Source organism: Schistocerca cancellata, chromosome 3 (assembly GCF_023864275.1).
Source record: "Schistocerca cancellata isolate TAMUIC-IGC-003103 chromosome 3, iqSchCanc2.1, whole genome shotgun sequence".
Taxonomy (NCBI): domain Eukaryota; kingdom Metazoa; phylum Arthropoda; class Insecta; order Orthoptera; family Acrididae; genus Schistocerca; species Schistocerca cancellata.
Window position 1 is genome coordinate 703,946,458 of NC_064628.1, and position 20,674 is coordinate 703,967,131.

General features: G+C 37.1%; 2 protein-coding genes across 2 annotated transcripts in view; both read left to right on the plus strand.

Annotated features, from left to right (window-relative positions):
* LOC126176521 (agrin-like) overlaps positions 1-6,341 on the plus strand; it is a 366,518-nt gene extending 360,177 nt beyond the window's left edge. The window contains exon 27 of the mRNA XM_049923677.1: positions 5,531-6,341. Within this exon, the coding sequence (XP_049779634.1) occupies positions 5,531-5,688 (158 nt within the window). The 3' untranslated portion in view covers positions 5,689-6,341. The remainder of the gene's footprint in view (positions 1-5,530) is intronic.
* An 11,289-nt stretch (positions 6,342-17,630) lies between these two features.
* On the plus strand, positions 17,631-20,205 carry LOC126176522 (uncharacterized). Its single transcript, XM_049923678.1, has 7 exons — positions 17,631-17,673; positions 17,787-17,903; positions 17,996-18,038; positions 18,118-19,093; positions 19,136-19,828; positions 19,906-20,013; positions 20,143-20,205. Exons 1-7 carry the CDS (start codon positions 17,631-17,633, stop codon positions 20,203-20,205), a joined length of 2,043 nt encoding a protein of 680 aa, XP_049779635.1.
* Positions 20,206-20,674: the final 469 nt, after the last annotated feature.

The window sequence follows — 20,674 nt, forward strand, 5'->3', positions numbered from 1 at the left end:
ACTGTAAAAGCAATGATCAATTAAATATGCCTTTAGCTCAGCCTTAAAACTACTGAATTTACTTACTGATTTAATATGGTTAGGCAGATTATTGTAAATTTTTATCCTAATATGTAGAGTGCCATTTTGGCACAATGATGTTCTCACCTGTTTCATATGAAGATCAGATTTTTGTCTTGTCTTGTATGCATGTATAGCTTCATTTTTTAATAAGATATCTGGGTGTCTATCAATATATTGTTTTATGAACGATTTATTGCAGCAGAATAGCCATTATAGTTTTACATTAGATTACAATCATTTGAGAGTGAATTACAAGGATGTATTGAGTGTCTGCATGATTCTTAGTAGATTACATTCAGTGCAGGTATTATAATGATTATCATTGGAACCATTTATTGCATAGTCTCTAATTGATCTGGTCCTCTTGTTGCATGTTACTATATGATATCTCTCACAAGACTGCCCACATAGTGTACACTTGCAAAGGTTTGACGGTTCGTGGTATGCTGTATTTGCACAAATTTCATGGTGGAATCCGTGTACTGCGAGTCTTGTAAGAACGTGTCTCATCTCAAAATTTGCTGCTGTCCAAGTGCGGTCGATCATGGCCCCGGATCCATAGAATTCCGTTGGTACTTCCTTTCTTTTCTTGAGTAGTGATCTTAGTAGGTTCTCCGATGCTGATGTGTTGGGAAGTAAGAACATTGTCCTTAGATCCTCGATGAGGAAAGATTCTCGGGCGAGAAGGTAGACTAATCTTGATCTTGTGGTTTTTGCTACCCCTAATGCTCTTTTGATATAGGTTGCTTTTACTCTTTCCAATGTTTCTAAGTTCTTTTCATTTAGGTGTATCCATATGATTTCTATCCCATAAGCCAGTATTGGTATTATTTTTGATTTGAAGAGTGCCATAGCTGTGTCTAGATTTAGTGTTCTGATGGAACTTATTTCGTTTATCACTCTGATGGCCTGCGTCGCTTTCTCTGTTGTGTGTTTAGTGAAGCACTTCGCATACGGATGGAGTGTTATCCCTAGATATTTGTAATCTTTTGTGATAGATATTTCCTGTCCTTGTAGTGCAATTCTTGTCGTTTTTGGGATTTGCCCACCTGATCTGAATACCATCATTTCCGTTTTGTCAGTGTTGATTACAAACTTGTGTTTTCTACACCACTTTTCCACGTCTTCTATAGTCTCCTGTAGTTTCTATAAGTTTTTTAAGCCTATCATGATGTCGTCCACGTAGGCATATGCTTCGACATCGTCATGAGCGATTTCCATAATGTCCTTTGCTGCCAGAATGAACAGGAGCGGGCTTAGTGGGTCTCCTTGGAGTACTCCGTTTGTTTGCCTTATTGGTTCAGACAGGTCGAGGTTGTCCGAGATCCTTATCTCATTCCATTCATTTATGGAGTTTATAATCCTCGTCCAGACGCTGTCTCTTCCCAGAGTTTTGTCGAGCATCCTTTTTACTAATGATCGGTCGAGGAGATCGAAGGCCTTTGTGAAGTCTATGAATACAGCATAATATTTTTGCTTCTTATCGATGGTTTCCCATATGTTTTTTAAAAGCAGCTCCACTGCTGTGATAGTGGATCTTTTTTCCCTGAACCCGAATTGAGATTCTGGGAGGTGGTCTTCCAAAGTGTGTCTTATTCTTCCTGTGATTAGTTTTGTGAATACCTTAAAAGGGTTGTTTTCCAAGGCTATTCCTCTGTATTTGTTTGTGTCCTCTGGGTCGCCCTTCCCTTTGTACATTACCCTTACTATTGATTTTCTCCACTGGCCTGGGATTGTTTTATGAAAACTGATATTTCGCAGATAAAAATGCAAGGAAGAGGAAGAATTGAACTTTTTTTTTTTTTTTTTAATATGGATCTGCATGATTTCCTATTGTTTACCTCTTCAATAATACTTAATATTCTCTTTTGCATCCTGAAAAGTTTAATATGTATTGTTAAATTGTCCCAGAAGATTATGCCATTTTTAATTACAGAATGCACATAGAAGTAGTATACACTTAACATGCTGGCTTTGCCGCAACAACTTTTTAAGATCCCTATCATGTAGCAGCATAGATTTCATTAAGAAATTCAAATATTGCACTCTCAGTTGAATAGCCTTTCCTGAAACCATGCTGTGAGAGAGAGAGAATTTTATGTTTATTTAGGAAATCAGAAAATCTCTTAAAATTTTTTGAAAATACAGGCAGTAGGGCCTGAAAGATCTTTAGGATTTCCGTTTTTGAGCAGTGGTTTCAGTTTTGCTGTTTTAAGCATGAAGTGAAGGTTCCTGGTGCCAGTGAGCTTTTGCACAAGTGTGTCAAGGGTTCAGCTAAGACAAGACAGCATTTTTTAATAATCACATCTGGTATTCCATCAATTCCTCATGAGTACCCTGTTTTCAATGTTTTTATAACTGATAAAATTTCTTCTGTATTTGTGGGTGAAAGGAACAACGATTTAGACATATTTCTTATGCTATTGTATGATGGAGGTGTTATTTTGTTGTGTTCTTCAAGTCCACTCACCAACTGTTCACTTATGTTTGCAAAATATTTGTTGAAAGTCTCTGCAAGAAATCATTTGTCCTTCATAACATAAGTTTATGTTTTTATACTGTTTGGTTTCACTTGCTGTTTGATTATTTATAACTTCCCATATAGCTTTAGCATTTATTTTTTTTTATTTTCAATGTATTTATCATTTGCCATTGTTTTAGCTTTCCTTACTACATTTTTGAGGATCCTCTTGTAATTCTTCAGGTATAAATGAAATTCATGAGACATGTTCTGTGTCTTTACTATACTGTGTAATCTTCTCTTCTTTGCACAAGAGATTCTAATACCTGTTGTAATCCATTTGTTCTTGTTGAAGTTAAGTTGACATTTTTGTTATTTTAATGGAAATGCAGCTTCAAAGTATGACATGAAGATTTCCATGAATTTTTCAAACTTTTTATTGGTATTTTCACAAGTATACACTTCATACCAGGTTTCTTCACTTAGTCTCTGTATAAAAACCTTTGTTTGTTACTGAATTTTCTTGTTTCTTTTACAAGTTCCTCTTTCTCATTTGTTTCGCTTGGGGTATGTAAAACAATAAACTGTGCATAGTGATCACTGGAGCCAGTACTGAGCTTTTCAGCACAGAATTTGTGATTTATATTTGTGTTTATTAATATCTGCTCAATTGTTGAGCTTATTGTTGATGTAACTCTTGTAGGAGAATCTATGGTGGCTTTTATGTTATATGTTCCCAGTAGGGCCATTACAGTATGCTGGTCTTTTGAGATTTCTTGAAAATCAATATTAAAATCTCCCCATATGATCATTGTTTCGTTGAGGTTTTTTATGGTGTTTAAAGCTGCTTCTAGTTGATGACAGAAATCATTTAAGTTCCCATCAGGGCTCCTATATACACAGATGATTATTAATTTTAATGCAGAGAGCTCAAATGCAGATACTTCAAAGATTTTCTCTTCAGCTAACAGTTCAATAGGTTTTATGTTACAATAATCAATACCAGTTTTAACAAATACACATGACCCTCCATGACTAGATGTAGTTCTAGAGAATGATTACGAAAGAGTTAAGTCTGCAAGTTTTGTGACTGGCATTGCATCTTTAGGCAGCCAGTGTTCAGTTATACACATTACAGAAGCATTTTTTAACTCATCAGTAAATAAAATTTCAAGTTCACTTACTTTGTTTTGCAATGGTTGGACATTTTGATGAATCAGCATGAAATTAAAAGATTGTTTCGACTCTGGCATATTTAATTGATCATTTACCTTTATCTTGTCTGTAAAAAATCGTTCAGGTGTACTGGAAGTACTGTTTTTCTTTTCCCTAATGCATTTATTCTTCTAATATCATCTGCTGCAGAATTTTCTTCTGTGTCTGGCTCCCCTGTTAGTTGTTCAGCTACTCTGGTTGTTTATTCTGCTGCTGATGTGACTGTTGATGATTTTGTTGCTGGTTTAGAACTTTGTCTGCAATTGGTGGAGCTGTTACTGCATTCATTGTTGTTGCTGTGACAATATTGAAGGCACCTTGTTTTTTCTTTTGTTGTCATTGATATTGGTGACGGAGGTCTTGCTGGCATTGTTTCCTTTGGATAATGGGGGGCCGGGGGGGGGGGGGGGGGGGGCAATCTAGGATGATTTTGCTTTTGAGTGTTTGATGCCTCTTGTTGATAATTTCTTTAATTTTTTCGACAAGCAATTTTTTCCCCATGTTCTTAATGAAATCCATGTAATGTGTGGAATCTGTGCCCAATATTGTTAACATTTACAAGTTGTACATATCTGAAATGTTTGCAAAGAAATGAAATTTGGTGGTTGTCATTAATTATTTCTTTATTTATGCATGACTAAAATGGTAAGTCATGCCTATGTGGGATGTTCAGCACTAAAACATTTGTGCGTGTCAACTGTCCTAAGCACCTTTTTACTTTTTGTTATAAGTTTCATTTTTGTACACAGCATTTGGCCCACCAAATAGCACAACAAAGTCTTCAGAGGATAAGTTAGCAAAGTCTGTGGATTATACATGCTTGAAAACTTCTGACATAGAAGCATCAGGCTTTATGTAAGCAATTGTTTGTACACTGGATTGACCATTCAGAAGGCAAGCAACTCCACGACCATGACTGTGTGCCATAACAACTACTTGTTTTTTTTTGTTCAGGTTTCTTTGCATGTTTAGAAGGGCCGCCAGCTTTATAGCCAAAACATTTAGCATCAGCGCTGAACAAACACTTGATATTTAAGTCACACAAGTGTTCAGGTCCAGCAGACTCTTTCTCTTTCATAATAGTAATTGAGTTGTTAAGCATTATTTAGGATGTATCATTCCGCGTATTTGTAGTTTCACATTCAGCTCGCAAATGAGTTTTATCATGTGCACAGTGTTTCTTATCTTGGATGTTGATTGCACACTGAATCTGCTTGTGAACACAATATTAGGTTCATTTAATAAGCTTTGTTGAGAATGTGGCATTTTGTGACTGATAGCAGCAACAAAAAAAAATTACTTTGTTTTTCACTTTGCCTGGAATTTCAAAGTTACTGTGAGGCAAGTTTGCTGTCAGTTCACACTTTTCAGATGTAAGTTTTTTTAGTTCGCTCATCAGCATATTAATGGTTAGTTGCAGCCTACTTACACGATCATTTAACTTTCTGATTTCATCACTACAATTCATGCACACACTGTTTTTATCGGTATAATTTTTACTTTTTTCGCATGAACACTATGTATATCAACACTAGCTGCCATCCTTAAATAAACATAGTAACTCACAGTTTACAAAATTATCAACTATGTGATTTTATCCATTTCATTGCATATGATAACTAAAATAAAACTGTGGCATTTCATGCAAAATTACTAGTTCTTTGCAATAATTTGTATTAGAAAGTGTATGTGGGGCAGTATCAATCAAAACATATTTGTTTGCTATAAATAAATACTATTTTTATTTGAAACATATGTAAGATTGTGTATCATTTATCCTTCTTTCCTCAGGTGGTGCTGCTGTCCTTCCAGCTGGTCTTCCTGCTCCTTTCTATGTTGGCTTCAGAGGGTGCATTGATAGCATTAAAGTGTCCCAAGAACAGATTGAATTGCAGCACCTTCATAATAATACTGAAGAAATAGAGTTTTGTAATGAAAATGATGTATGACTGTGTGGCAGTTATAGCATGCATTATGCCTCTGAAGCACACAGTTCCCAAACAGTTGTCATTTTACTGCTGTTGTCCAAAAGCACATGACTTTCATGAGGCACTCAGAGATGATCTTGTCTTATTCTATATCATGATGCTCAGCTCACTTGCCTTCAGAATGTAATGTCTGATATTCAGACAACAAACAAACAACTCTCTTTTTGTCACTAAAAGAAGAAATCTTAAATAGTTGTTTCCTAGAAAGAAATTAATGTAAGTGGACTGTAACTGCATCTCATTATGCTGTTGTTTGGTGTGCACCATTGGAGGCACTTAAAAGCAGAGCCTTCTGAAAGACATTTCAAAGAGTTAATCTTTTCAATTATGCCACAGCAGTAACAAAATTTATGGACATTGTTGTTAGTATTACAACTGAAATAATGTGTAATTATATGCATATGGCAGTATCAATAGATACCATAGATGTTTGTTTTTGATGCTACATACTGCCACAAACTATTGTACAAGACTCTCGCATGAAATGATGCAGCATACTGGACATATCTGATTACACATCTTGCACCACAGATTGAGTAAGACCACAAAGTTGTGCATTAATCACTCAGATTTTATAAACTCCACAGATGTACAAAGTAAAAACAATTCTTAATAAAACGGTTCAATGGTTTTGATATATTTGTAGTTTACTGGACTATTTCCCTTTAAGTATCATTTTCCTACACATCCAAACTGGGAGAGTTGATATTGTGATTAAAACACTGGACCTACACTTTGAAAGAGTGGGTTCAAACATCATCTTGGTACATCACCTAGAAAAAATAACAATGAAAACTCCAGGTTATAGTATCAACAATATTAGGAAAAGGATAGATTGCTATTCATCATAAAGACAACATATTAAATTGCAGACAGGCACAACAAAAAGACTGTTACAAGTTTAGGTTTTAGCCAAAGCCTTCTTCAGAAAAGCAAGCACACCTCATGTGCACATGACCAGCAGCTTGAACCAGAATGGGGCTGTCACACAGAGCAGCAATCTGAAGTGGGGCAGGGAAGTGAGAGGGATAGCAGGGTACAGGTGAGGAGAGAGAAGAATGCCATATGCACTAGACGGTGGCATGGGGGAGGTGGCATGGGGGGGTGGGAGGGGGGGGGGGGAACCTGTCAGGCCCAGTGTCAGGAGGCTGAGGCTATGGGTGGGTGGGGGGTAGGGGAAGCAGGAAAGGAGAGGAGAGGAGCAGGGACAGGGAAAGATGTGTGCAACTGGCAGAGTGTGGCACACAATGAGGGTGAGAGAGCATGAACAGGAAGGATGTGATGACAGAAGGGAAGGGTACTGTTGGGTGGAGGGTGTGAGGACAGTAGGTTACTGTAGGTTGAGGCCATGATAATTTTAGGAGCAAGAAATGTGTTGTAAGGATAAATCTTGCCTGTGCAGTTCAGTTAAGCGGATAGTGAAGGGGAGGACCTGCTTATGAAGCAGCCATTGAAATCAAATGTGTTATGTTTAGTTGTATGTTGTGCCACAAGATATTCTACCATGTTCTTTGCCACAGTTTGGTGGTGGCTGTTCATCCTGATGGACAGCTGGCTGGTAGTGGTCATACCAAAGGAAAAAGCTGTGCAATAACCGCAGCAGAGCTGGTATATGCCCTGGCTACTCTCAGAAGTGGCCCAGTGCCTAAGGGGTAGGATAAGCCTTTGACAGGACTGGAATAGGAAGTGCCGAGTGTATGGTTTGGGCAGGTCTTCCACCTCTGACTTCACCTAGTAAAGAGTAATGTGGAAACAAAGCTCTCATGTTAAGCTTTCATATTCCAGCAAATAAGAATTCCATAGCACAAACAAGCAGTGCAACTTAAAAAAACTCAGTCAGTATTCTCCGCAGAATTTCTTGGCAGTTGACTCCTGGATGATTTCTGATGAGATGCACAATGAAAATGTCTCGAAGCAGCTAAGCACAGTATGTTACATAAAGAGATTCCTTGAAAATTACTGACACAAACACTACCTGAGAAAAATTTATTTGCTATTTTCATCAATGAATTTTAAGAATTACAAGCAGTACAAAATGGAACATCCTGCAAATCACTATACGGTGAAACAGGAATACTGCCCTTACCATCTATACCAAGTTATAAATTATAGTCCTTCAACAAATTTTTCTGTTTGTATGTTAAGGCTAATATCAGGTACTACTGTAGGGATTTTGATACAGTTTTCTGTAATAAAGGGTGTCTCAAACTCTTTGGGTCAAACTGAATCAGGTGTAGAAAGTTGCAAAAAAGAATCATTTGCAACATGTGTTCTGCACAGCTGAGGGCATCATGTCAACCATTATTTAAAGACCTAAAAACATTATTTGTCCCCTGTTTATACATCTTTGAGGTGGTTCTTTTCCTATACAGCAGAGCTGATCTATTAAAAAAAATCATTTTGAACACTCATGCAACACAAGTTGTAAAGAAAACTTTATGCTCATCTCACATCACTTAAAACTGCATGCTCAAGACTCCTCAGTTTATAGCCATGAAATTTCACAACACAATAAAAGGGTATAACATATTGAGTATGAAGATAAATATTTTAAAAAGCAAGTTACATGATTTTCTAATTGAAGAATGTTACTACTCTGTGGAAGATTTCATGAAGGATGAAGTGATATTTTGAGCTTGATCCCTAAAATGGAATAAAAATTTTGATAGTTATAGTAGATGTAAATACTGTAAGTTTGGCAAATTTTAAATAAGTAAATTCTCCACAAGGCATTATTGCAAATGTGACATAATTTCAAATAAGCTAATTGTAACCTTGACATGTCTCCTATACATCAGACATATGTTATGAAATCGTGTACGGTATGGGATGACTAAAACACTTTTCACATTAGAGGGTCCACAGCTGATTATAATGAGATACGGAACCAATGGTTGGAAATGCGTATTTATTGTGTTGTGAACATACACAGTGTAATGACGACATAGCTCACAGTAATTGTTCAAAGTGATGACTGCTACTCTCAATGCATACATTGCAATGATGCAAACAGTTTTTCCAAACTCTTGTGAAGATCCTTGGTGTGTCTTGTACTCTGGAACAGGCAGCAGGTGATAAAACTGCATACACCCCTGACTGCCAAACTGAGGTAGAGTACACAACTCATACCACAAGTGTCACGTGACAACTGCATGCATCACACTGGCATATGAACATGTGCTATGTGCATGCCACTATCCCTGGCATCAGTTGTCCATTGCATCAGACAGCCTGTGATGTGTTCCACAGTGAGGCGTACTACTGTGTACAGTATGTTACACATACTCATCACAAGAGTTGGCAGAGATGCCTTTAATGTACAGTGCTGCAGGTTGCAGTGCTCATAAAGCAGCACAAAGGTACAGAAAATGCTTTTTCAACAGGTGTAATCTTAATTGGAAGAAGTTTATCTCCGTGAATAGCAGCTTACGAGAGATGAGTTCATCCACACCGCAGAGAGCTCACAAGGTTCCCTCTAAAGCCATATCTGAACAGCAGACTTCGAGGAGATGGTGTTGGATCATATGCCTGACCACTCACTTATATGCACTGGTTAACTTGCCCATGAAATGCACACTTTGAAGGATACAGTGTGGAGAGTACTGGTGGAACAGGTATTACACCCCTGTAATAAAGAAAGTGTGCAAGCAAGACCCCACGTTCACTTCTAACAGTGGATTACCCACTGAAGCACTGTAGTGCTGATCTTTGTACAGTTTGTCCTGTTCATAGACGAGGTCTCAATCACCTGTGATGGTGTTTGAAACAGCTGCAGCAGCCATTTCTGGAGTGAGTACAATCCCTGCGCCACTCACATTGGTCGCCACCAGCAACAATTCTCTATCACCAAATGGGCAGACATTGTTCAAGATCATGTAATATGATCTTATTTGCTACCTCCCATTTGGCTGATCCATTCCTGTGAGATGTGCTGCCTCAGTTCTCAGAGACTGTACCCCTTGTTGTCCATGAAAGGATGTGATTTCAACATGGCAGTACACCAGCTCACTTTGATGTTAACGTCCACGAACATCTGAAGAATACATACCCTCATCCAGGGGCGGTGGCAAGGAAGGGGCTATGGGGGCTATAGCCCCCACCCCCCTCCTCCTCCCTCATGGAGTATTATATTACATTGGTTAAAATGACTTCAGAAATCAGCAAATATATTACTCCAACAGATTCAATAACTATTTTTATAATTCTGTACCAATATAGGTTACAATGTATTCCAAACACATTTTAACAAAAGAATAAGAATGGCAAATAGCTTACTACCTAAACCAATAAATATCATTTAACTTAAAAAATAGGCATCTTATTATTTATTAATACACATTTTTTACCTTGAACTCCTAAACAGTTACCAAAAGCTGCTTTAAGCAACACCAAATTTTACCAATTTATTGGTAGAGGACCCCAACTCTCCTTTTGTTAAGCCATATTCCATTCCCCCAAACCCCCTCCCCCTCTTGACCGACCCCTAGTATCGCCCCTGCCCTCATCACTGGATTGGAAGGGGAGGTCCTGTCCCATGGCCAGTTCAATTGGCAATTCTCACACCCTTGTACTCTTTCCTCTTGAGTTATGTCAAAATGATGGTATATTAACCCCCCAAAGAAACAAATGAAGTCCTGCTTCCTAGAGTCCAAGCTGCCTGTATCCTGGTACAACAAACACCAGATATCTTTGAGAGAGTGTGGCAGAACTTCATACATCATTGTCATGCATGGACTGAGATTGGCAGTCATCTGTTTGAACAATTACTATGAGTTATGTTGTTGTAATGTGGTGTATGCATGCATACCCAAAACATAATAAATATGCCTTTCTGACAATTGGTTCCCTATCTCAATATAATTGGTTGTAGACCCAGTATCACCTGTTTCAATTTGACCCAAAAGGTTTGAAACACCCTGTACACAGACTGATTCATGAGCATAGTTTGTGTACATAATTTATAGTAATTATGAGTGTGTAATATGTGAATTGTTATCTGTTCTGTATTTAATCTTGTGGCAAAGATGGAAACTATGAGCTGGTCAACTACAGATGAGGTGGCAACTGGCAGGAAAAGCAGAAATGTAAACAGCTGCAGCAACTCCAGAGAACATCAGAGCTTAGTCAGAATGTATTCATCTACACACATCTTCTATATAAGTTGTAAAGTAAACTCCTACTCAGTTTTTTCTGTCTGTATGTGAAGGTTAATCTCATGGGCTACTATTGGAAATTTGGTAATGTTTTTGCTAAGAGATAGACTGATTCCTGTGGAAGGTTTGTGTGTACAATTTATTGCCGCTACACGAGAAAAGTTGGTAAGCTGTGGATGCTCAGAGCTATCGATGCAAAGTTGGGACTGGTTGCTAGTATATGTACATGGTGTTTGAAAATTACACTAACAAACTTCAAGGAGATGTATAAGGTGTCCTGGGAAACAAAACGAAGGTAGGAACCCATGTCCAGAACCATCGTCCAATGAAGCTACAGAGCGTCGAAGTTATAGGTGCCGTTGACCACTGCTAGACTACACCTTCAGCAGCAGATGTGACTTTGCTTGCCAATGGACTGTAAGGAGAATGTCTTGCAATGTTGTTTGTTGTTCATTAATTGTGACTGACTGCCACAAATGGCAGTGGAGAAGTTGAAGCTAGCTGCTGCATAGACAGGCCTTGCCTCCTATGATCGCAAAGCTCTCTTGCCTCATTTTTCTCCCTTATAGCAAAAAAACATGGAGATTTTAGAAGGTTCCAACAGAAAATAAAGTGTGTATGGAAACCTGTGCCCAAGACCTTTCTCCTCGAGGCAACAGAGCATTACATTCCTAGGAGACTCAGCATCTAGTTCCATCTTCTCCGTGCCTGATCATGGCATCAGTTGCAATCAACAAACACTATGAGACATTCCCCCTACGGTTTGTCAGTATAAAAAGTCATGTCTGCTGCCGAAGGGTTAACCTAGTGGCAGGCGCTGGCACTTGTAACCTTAAAACTCTGTAGCATCGTTGGACGATGTTTCTGGTTCCTACCCCCATTTTGTTCCTCAAGACACCTTCAACATCCTCTCAGAGTTTGTTGATGTAATTTTGGAACACCCTGTTTATTTAAGACAGTTATGTTCATTAAGAGGTATGCATCTGATATTGGATATCTGTTCTGCAGGAATGAAGATATTCATGTTTGTAAAATATGACAAGAAAAGGAATCTGCTGACTGAACAGGTAAAAAACAAGTGTCATTTAGAGATGAACACTACATTAAGGTTAAAAAATTTTACAAAAGCTCCTGAAATAAATTAAATATCTAGATATTATAATCACATCTTAAAGTCAGATTGAAGGCTTATTTAATTCATAGCTGCTGTAATGGCTTGGGAATTCATTGGGAAGCAACCCACACAGATATTTTAGTACTGCTTACAAGCTGTTTAAAATTTTACAGTAATTGTAAGAATTCACCTGCTATAAACTGTAGATTGACTACGGGTTTCAGAAATGCACTATGTAAGATTCCATATTTTATCACTACAGAAAATATAATTCTCTTCTTGCTTGTGTGTATAAAATAATTTCAGGGAAGTAGGCTATTAGTTTCTATAACACAATTCTAAACTATTTTATGTAACTTAACCACAAATATATACCAATATTATCATAAAAAATGTGTGTGCATGGTATCAGTTCTCACCTACTTATATCATATCCTATTGTATCTTGAACAATAACTGACGAAAGAGAATAAAAAAGTCAATACAAAATACGCTAAAGTAGTTTTGGGAGTATTGCGAGAGACTGTTATAGGGCAGCTGCTGTTCATGATACATGTAACCTATATGCAGAATAGCTTCATAAACTTAGCAAGGATGTTTACAGATGATGTAGTAGGAAGTAGGAAAGTTGTTGTATATATGAAAGTCATAATCAAAGAAAAATATAGAAAAATATAGGAAGGCCAGCAGGGATTGCCATTTGATTTAGGGACTGGCAGTTGACCTTCAAAATAACTTAATATATTGTATTATATATAAATGGCAGGGAGTTACCTTCATAGTCTCAGATGTTATTGAATTTGGTATATGTTAAAATTCACGAGTAAATAAGAAACACATATTTTTCGTTTTCTCCAAAAAAAATTACTGCTCTAAGATACAGGCCTCCAAAGATGGCACTGCAAACAGCAAAAATGCTGTATCTCTGGAATAGTTCTAGATATTTTGTTGTTTTTTTTTATTTGATAGAGAATTGCATTATGATTACAAAGAAATCCTCCATTTGGACTTATCTGTCAAAGTTCTTTTACTACTGTGTTCTGAACTTTTTTTATAATTTATGGAATTTTTTTTTTTTCAAAAATGCCAACCCATAATTTTTTTTCTGTTGATTAGTACCACACAGTTCTATGTTCCTTGAAAAGGTGAGCTTCCACTTTTAAGTTGGACAGGTTTCATTTTAATAAATATTTTTTTTAACTTTTGAGGTAATGTATCTGTTTACTGAAGTTCTTTGTTACAATGTTTATTTCTATTATCTTTGTTGCAGTTATTTCTTATCACTTTCTTTGTTGCAGTCATTTCTGTTCACTTTCATTGCTGCAGATATTTCTTACACTTTGTTGTAGTTTCTTGTCAGTTTCTTTGTCGTGGTTGTTCATTGCATGTTTCTATATTGTAGTTGTTCAGTGCTATTTTGTTTACTGAAGAGATTTCTAAGAAATCTGAGACCATCCACTGAGTTCTGTGTTTTGGTTGAAACAGTTGCAGTCTGTTTTGTGAAAAGGATTGTTTTAAATGTCTTCTGACTGGGGCCACAGGAGAGTGAAGTGTGGTGACTATTTGCATATCCATTAAAGAATGATGTATAAGACAATAAAAAAACAGACTTTGTTCAGGTTGGGAATAAATGTTCTCATTTGAAGACTCTGTTTCAAAGTGAGCACGTTTCCAGTGATGACTTTTTTGCCCTACATGCTTTGACAGAATAACAATAATGATAGTATCTGAACAAGGTGAAGCCTCCTATGGTGCAGATTTTGCTTCAATAGAGGAAGAATTAAATACCCTGAATCAACTACATAGGTAGGTGTCAGTCCTGTTAAGAAACTGTGGTCAGTTAAGTCGAGTCAAGGTGTCAATAAAGCACAGAGAAATTACTAAAGGCTGATGGATGAATACATTATAGTAAAACTGACCACACTCTTCAAAGCAGAAATTCCATCTTCAGAAGAAAATGAACCAGAGCACTCTTGCACCTCTTGCCAGAAATTTTTCACAAATATCAATTCAGCTGGTGAATATTGTGCATCCTACAGTGAAAAGGTGCAAGTTTTAACTATTATTTCAGAGACATTTTCAAAGAAAATAATTTGAATCATGTTCCATCTGTATCAAAGTACATGGCAGGCAAATGAAGAAATGTGAGGTCTGTAAAAGGTCATCCTGTAGAAGCAGCTGAAGTTGAAATAGTGCTGTCATTTTGCCCTGGAAATGGAGGACTATCTTAAGACCGTTACCTTTAATATTCAGTGACTTAGTTTCCACAATTGACCTTCGCCTTTGTCACAACAGCGTTTCACTCGAAATATGTATTACGCGACATTCATACTAAATCTCATTTCTAAATTACGACACCGGCTGACCAAGGTTTTAGCAATTGCGACCAAGTGCCATGACCTATGTTTCAGAAAAAATTGGTCCATATTTTAATTTGAAATACTTAAGTAATATTTTACATCTATTATTGTGACTATAACCAATTGTTTCTGTTACATGTTACGCCAACTGTGTACCAGACAAGGAAATTATTATTGAAATCTTAAACTGATAAATATTTATCCTAAAAATTTCGAAAAAAAGGAAATTTTGCAACATTAAACCTACTACCCAGAAAACTGACCGGAAAATGAAAATATGTAAGGTAAGTGCAACAGCACTATTACACTTTTGGTTGATCGTATATGAGGGATAGAATTGCATATTTGCGACATCCACTGCATAGCACTATTTAATTTCCAATATTTCTTTTTCAGATATTTTTGTAGAGTTTTGTAAATATATTTTACATCAATTTATCACAAGATGGCGGAAAACTTTATAGTAGTTGCGCGGGATTCTGGATCGTCAGTCTATTGTCTGTGGAGACAGATATTTTACTGCATCGATTTAAACCTTCGACCATAGATACTAGTAGACTGGCCTTGCTGTGCAGAAGCTATGACCTGCGTCTAGGGGCCGCCAGGGAATCGGGTTTGCTGATTGGCTACGTCGTGCGATGACGTCTTCTCCCATACCAGCCAATCCAGATCGTTGCTACTTTCTGAAACGCGCTGTTCTTTAAAGGAGGCGATTTGTCTGTCGATACGTTTACGTTGTGTGGCGAACTCGATATACTACTTCGCTGTTGTGTGTTCTAGGCCTGTGTTTATAATGGCAGATTCCAACACGTGTTTTGTGTGCGATAAAGCATTTCAGCTGCGAAAAACTTTATACGCGCACATCAGGAAAATGCATGATGTAGAGCCAAATACAGAAGGTTCGATTAAGTGCCCACAAGACGACTGTAGCCATTCCTTAAATACATTGGCTAGTTTGAGAGCACATGTGGAGGAAAAGCACATGGTTCGAACTGCGGATGAAAAGATTGTATTCCAGTCAATGGACGGTAAGAAACACCGTATAATAATTAGTTTTTACTACTCAATAGTAGGAATGTTTTTGGTAAAACTGTAGAATTTCTTTCTTTCTGCATTCAGTAATCTGGTGCAATGTTGTAGTGCAAAGCTTCTTTCAGTTCATATGAAAGGATCATTTGTATTAACGGCGTAGTCTTAAAAGACAAAGTCGCAATCTTTGTAGTCCACAATGGGTAATCAAACTTTATTTTTACTGTCCATAAATTGTGTAGCAACTGTTTCCTTTTTTTACGTATCGCTCAAATATTTGCTTTCAGTAACATTCTTGCACTCGTGAAAACTTTGTAATGTTTAGAATTACAAGCCATTTTAGCCGTTCTCTTTTACAGCCAAATAGGTATGGCCGATTTACAGTGAACAACCAAGGCTTGCAAATAGTGCAATGTTTTTCGTGTTTGATGTTTCAGACTTTCTAAAATGGAAGTCCAAAGAGGAGAAGTTAGCGAGATGTAGCTTTGTGATGCATGGTGGTGCGAAGCATGTGAAGGGTGCCACCAAAATCACTTATGTATGTCACAGATCTGGGATATTCACATCTCGGTCAAAGGGCAAGAGGCTACTGAAGTCTCAAGGCAGTAACAAAATGGGTGGCCACTGCACGTCTGCCATTGAGGTCAGCCAAGAAAAAAATGGAACGTGTACTTGTGTTTATTTTAAAACACATTTCGGCCATGAACTGAATATTGGTTTTCTGCACCTTAGTAAATCTGAAAGGGAGATTATTGCGGGTGAGTTCAACATTAGAATAAATGTTTTTGCTACAGCAGTTTTTATAATTTTTAAGGCAATGAAATTTAGTTGCCTATCTAGAATCAACCTTGTGTAAAGGTAATGTGGTGTGTTATTCATTCAAAAGAGATTTCTGTGGGTTCGTATGTATTCATTATGTAATGTTAGCGTTATTGGATAAGAAATTATGAATTATTTTCGTAACATATTTTGCTGGTGGAAGTACTACCATCTGATATGACATAATGATTGGCGTTCCTGCTTATGGAATTCACATGAGGAATGTAGATAGTGATCATCTTAAATCGTTGTGTGATGGTAATGCTATTTTCTTGGAAATGAATAGTTCGTTTTCTACCGACGGGAAAAGTCTGGGAGCACACTTTGAATAACCTTTTAGGCTACTTGAATAGGTTGTGGGACTAAATTTTACAGTGAGTGATTCACGTTCAAGTCTTGCTTGTTGACTTCAACTTGTAGTGACGAACTAACTTGTAGTGCAGTCAGAGTTATAGGTAGGTTGGGTAAAGACTCATTAATCAACAGATGCTCAGATGATCTTAGTCATTTTAAGCTCCTTGCCTTTTAACTGATAGTATTTGCAACTGTTATGTGAACAAAATGTTTACCTTTTTTTTTCTTTTTTTTTTGCGCAGTTTCGTGCATGTACTAAGATGGAGTAAAAGAAAACACTTATATATCTTTGTTTGTAGATGACAAAACAGTGACAATACTTCATCAACAGACTAGAAAGAATAGGTGCTGCACATGCCATTACACAGTAGGCTAAAATTATATAATGTCACAATGATACTGCTCTGCAAATCCATTTGCTAACCAAATGCTAAACAAAATTCTGAGTAATGTCACAATTCAGGTGTGAAGTCAGAATGAAATACATTGAATGTGTGAAGTTGTTAATATCTTTCTCTTAAAGTATTGTTAATTTTTTGATCATGAATTATTCATAAATTTCCATCAGATTTTTGCTATTGTAATTATTACCAGTTCTTTAGTTTCCTCCACTGTTATACGAGAACAGGCTACCTGGTTCCTCCTCTTGCACCCATGTTTCCTATAATAACAAATTCCTTCCTCAATTTTTTTTCTCCAACTTCTTGGAGAGATGTCCAGGAAGTATCTTTCTACTAGTCTTTGCCTTTCTGGGTGCGTACACTCGAATAATCGCATATTCCTGGGTAAATCATGACATTTCAACTGGAACATTATATTTAGTGATCAGTTCCCATTTTTTTAATTCTTTGATATTTTCTTTTTCTATCTTTGATATAATTAATACTTTCATATACATTGCATGGTAACCTAATATATTGTGCTAATTCAGAATGTAATAAATATTTGATTTGAGGTGACAGAAGTGAAAATGTCCCTTGTGGTAGTTTTCTGAACAGTGGGTTTTGAAAGTACAGCTGACTGGCAATTTTAACACTGTGCCATGACTCAATGTGCCAGCCTGTGTATAATAAAATGTTGGCAATGAACTGTTGGCTGATGTTTGAGGAAGTAATTTGTTAGTGAATGGATGTGCATTTCATAGTATGTAGGAGATTTCTATTGTTTGTCTTGTAATCACTTTCCATTAAACACTTGTTGCAGGACATTTTTAGTTCATCCACTCTGTAGTAATTAGGTGCTACTGTGACCTTAGAAGTTTTGCCCACCACCTGATGTATTCTTCACCTGTTACATTATACACAATTGAATACATGCTGTCTGGATACCTTACCAATATAATTAGAAGTAAAGATACAGTTTAGATCTGTGAAAGGTGTAATTTCTATATACTTGAGTTGTAATGACTGTTTTTGTGACCCTAACATCATAACTTGCAGCAATGACAATGCATTGTGTTAACTGTTTATTTACTGGCAACCAGTATTTGTCCTGACAAAATTGCGCAAACAGTGAAATATTAGGTATAGGTAGTAGTATTTGTTTAACGTTATGGTTGTAGCCTTATTCATAGTAGAAATGTTGCAGGGAAAATTGCTGAGGGTGTGACGTTCCAGAGGATTTTGGATGATGTGAGAGATTCCATACATTGTGAGGAGGTTGAGAGACTGCACCTCCTTACTCGGAAGGATCTTCACAATATCAAAAGGGAATTTCTAATTGATCCTCACCAGTACCATTCTAGTGATGAAATTAGTGTGAGTATTTTTTTAGAAAGAATGAAAGACTGTGTTCTGATGCACAAACAAGCTGGTCAAAACATGGGAAATTTATCGAGTGAAGACACAATGATAGTGTTAATGACACCATTCCAAAGCGAATTGCTTAGAAAATTCGGTTCCAATATTGTTTGTGTAGACTCGACACATTGCACAAACGTGTACAAATTATTAGTGACAACATTGCTAGTTATAGATGAATTTGGGAGTGGTATTCCAGTGGCATTTTGCATTTCTAATAAAGAGAATACAGCCATAATGACACAGTTCTTTACTTGTGTCAGGGAGAAAGCAGGAGTTATCAAATCAACTGTGTTTATGTCAGACGACACAAATGTTTTTCGATGTGCTTGGGCGGGTGTAATGGGTCTGGCAGAACACAATTTGCTATGTACGTGGCATATTGACCGCAGCTGGAGAAGCAACTTGAGGAAAGTGCATGGTGGCCCAAACAAGCAAACGCAGGTTTACAAAGCTTTGCGTATGCTGTTAGAAGAAGCAGATATAGAAAAGTTCAGTGAGTTGCTAGAGTTGTTTGAGAGGGAGCTACAAGAGGACGAAGACACAAGAGAATTTGGAATGTATTTCACAAATCATTACGGATTCAGGCCCCAACATTGGGCGTATTGTTATCGCCGTGATTTAAACATAAACACAAACATGCATCTGGAAGCCATGCATAGAGTATTAAAGTACTGCTACCTTGATGGCAAGACCAATAATAGACTGGACAAGTTGCTGCTGGTACTAATGAAATTGGTAAGAGACAAATCTTTTGAAAGAATTATTAAGCTCTAAAAGGGTGGACATACTCATCGAATAGAGAAAATTCAAGAACGGCATAGAGAATCCAAAAAAATTGACAGAGGCCAAATCACGGCCAATAGTGATGGCAAACGATTTTATGTGAAATCTCAATCAACAAGTGGCATCACATACACTGTTACTTTAAAAGCACTAGAATGCAACCTCAGTTGCAGACTTTTGTGTTGCACTTGTAATATTTGCATTCACAGTTTCTCTTGCTGTTGTCCGGACAATTTAATAAATCTGAACATTTGTAAACACATTCATGCTGTATCAATGACATATGACTTACATTTCAGTAAAACAGTCAAAGAGAAAGAAACCACTTCGATAGAACAGGCATCTGCTATTTTGTCCTCAATGAAAAAGCAAAATGATGAGGCAACTGCTTCACGGGGAACACAGTTGAAAGCTAAATTAAAAGTCCTGCTAAACCATGTAGATTCATTAGATACTGAAACGGAAGAGACAGTGGAAAAAACAGTTGACCATTTGCTGTCACTTGTTAACTCTCGCTCCAAGAAAGAAGGTCCACACTGTGCCAGCAATGAGAAGGTGCAAGTGCAACGCACATCTAATAAACAGAACTTCAATCCAAAAAGTTTGTTTGGTAAACCAACCCTGGCTGAAAAGTTGAATGTTGCAAGTGCTTTGGTGCAACCCGACAGTGAAGTGTTGAGTGTGCATGTTGGCTTTGATCACACATACTCTAAAAATTAAATTTTTACAGTTGTGTGTGCATGTTTGTGTATCATGGTTTATAGGCCTACTGGGGAAACTCGCCATGTAAAACAATGAGTAACGCATCATACTCGGTACCTCAGGGTGATGTGGAAATCCGAGTGTTCTTAATAAAGAAAATGTCACTGTTTGTGTGTTTCTTTTGACTCATCTATCCTATTGCATATAGTTAACAAAATGTAACTGAAATATCTACTATACTATAACATTAATTGGACTATGGACATAGCCATTTCAAATGGTTTTGCTATTTTTCACAGGTAAAGTGTGAGTATTCACCAAAATCCTCCAGTACAAATGTTTTCCACTTGACAACTGAATGAAGTCAAAAAGCAAAATTTGTGTGGACAATCTGAAAATTGTTTATTCAGTTCCAGTTATTATTTTTTGTATTAAAACAGTCCCCGAGAATTAATTTTGCTGAATTTCTTGGTCTAATTTTCTATATTTAACATGTCAGTTATGACATGCTTGGTGATGGATGTTTTGTCACCAGGTATATGGCATCAGGTGTGTGGCTTCCAGTGACAAAACTGCAGTTGATGTGTTAACAGCTTTCTGTGGCCTTGAGCATGAAGTATATGCATCTAGAAGTCTTATTTAAAAAGTGCATCCAAAATTCTAATGTCTGTCTGAGGAATTTCCATTTAATGTCATGTTTTTGCCCAATAATTCAGTTAATTCTGCTAATTACTTAACATGGTAAGTGCTGTGAGGCCAACACCAGCCACAGCAGAGCCATCTGCCATGGCTGCTGGCAACTTTGTTACAGTTAAGGGATAATGTACAAAA

What these genes read in the sequence shown, in the direction of transcription:
- LOC126176522 (XM_049923678.1), top strand. Translation starts at nt 17,631, where the DNA reads ATGTTGGCAATGAACTGTTGGCTGATGTTTGAGGAAGTAATTT. An exon ending in CCTTACCAATATAATTAGAA is followed by an intron (nt 17,904 to 17,995) that starts GTAAAGATACAG and finishes CATAACTTGCAG; the next exon opens with CAATGACAATGCATTGTGTT. An exon ending in GTGAAGTGTTGAGTGTGCAT is followed by an intron (nt 19,829 to 19,905) that starts GTTGGCTTTGAT and finishes CATGGTTTATAG; the next exon opens with GCCTACTGGGGAAACTCGCC.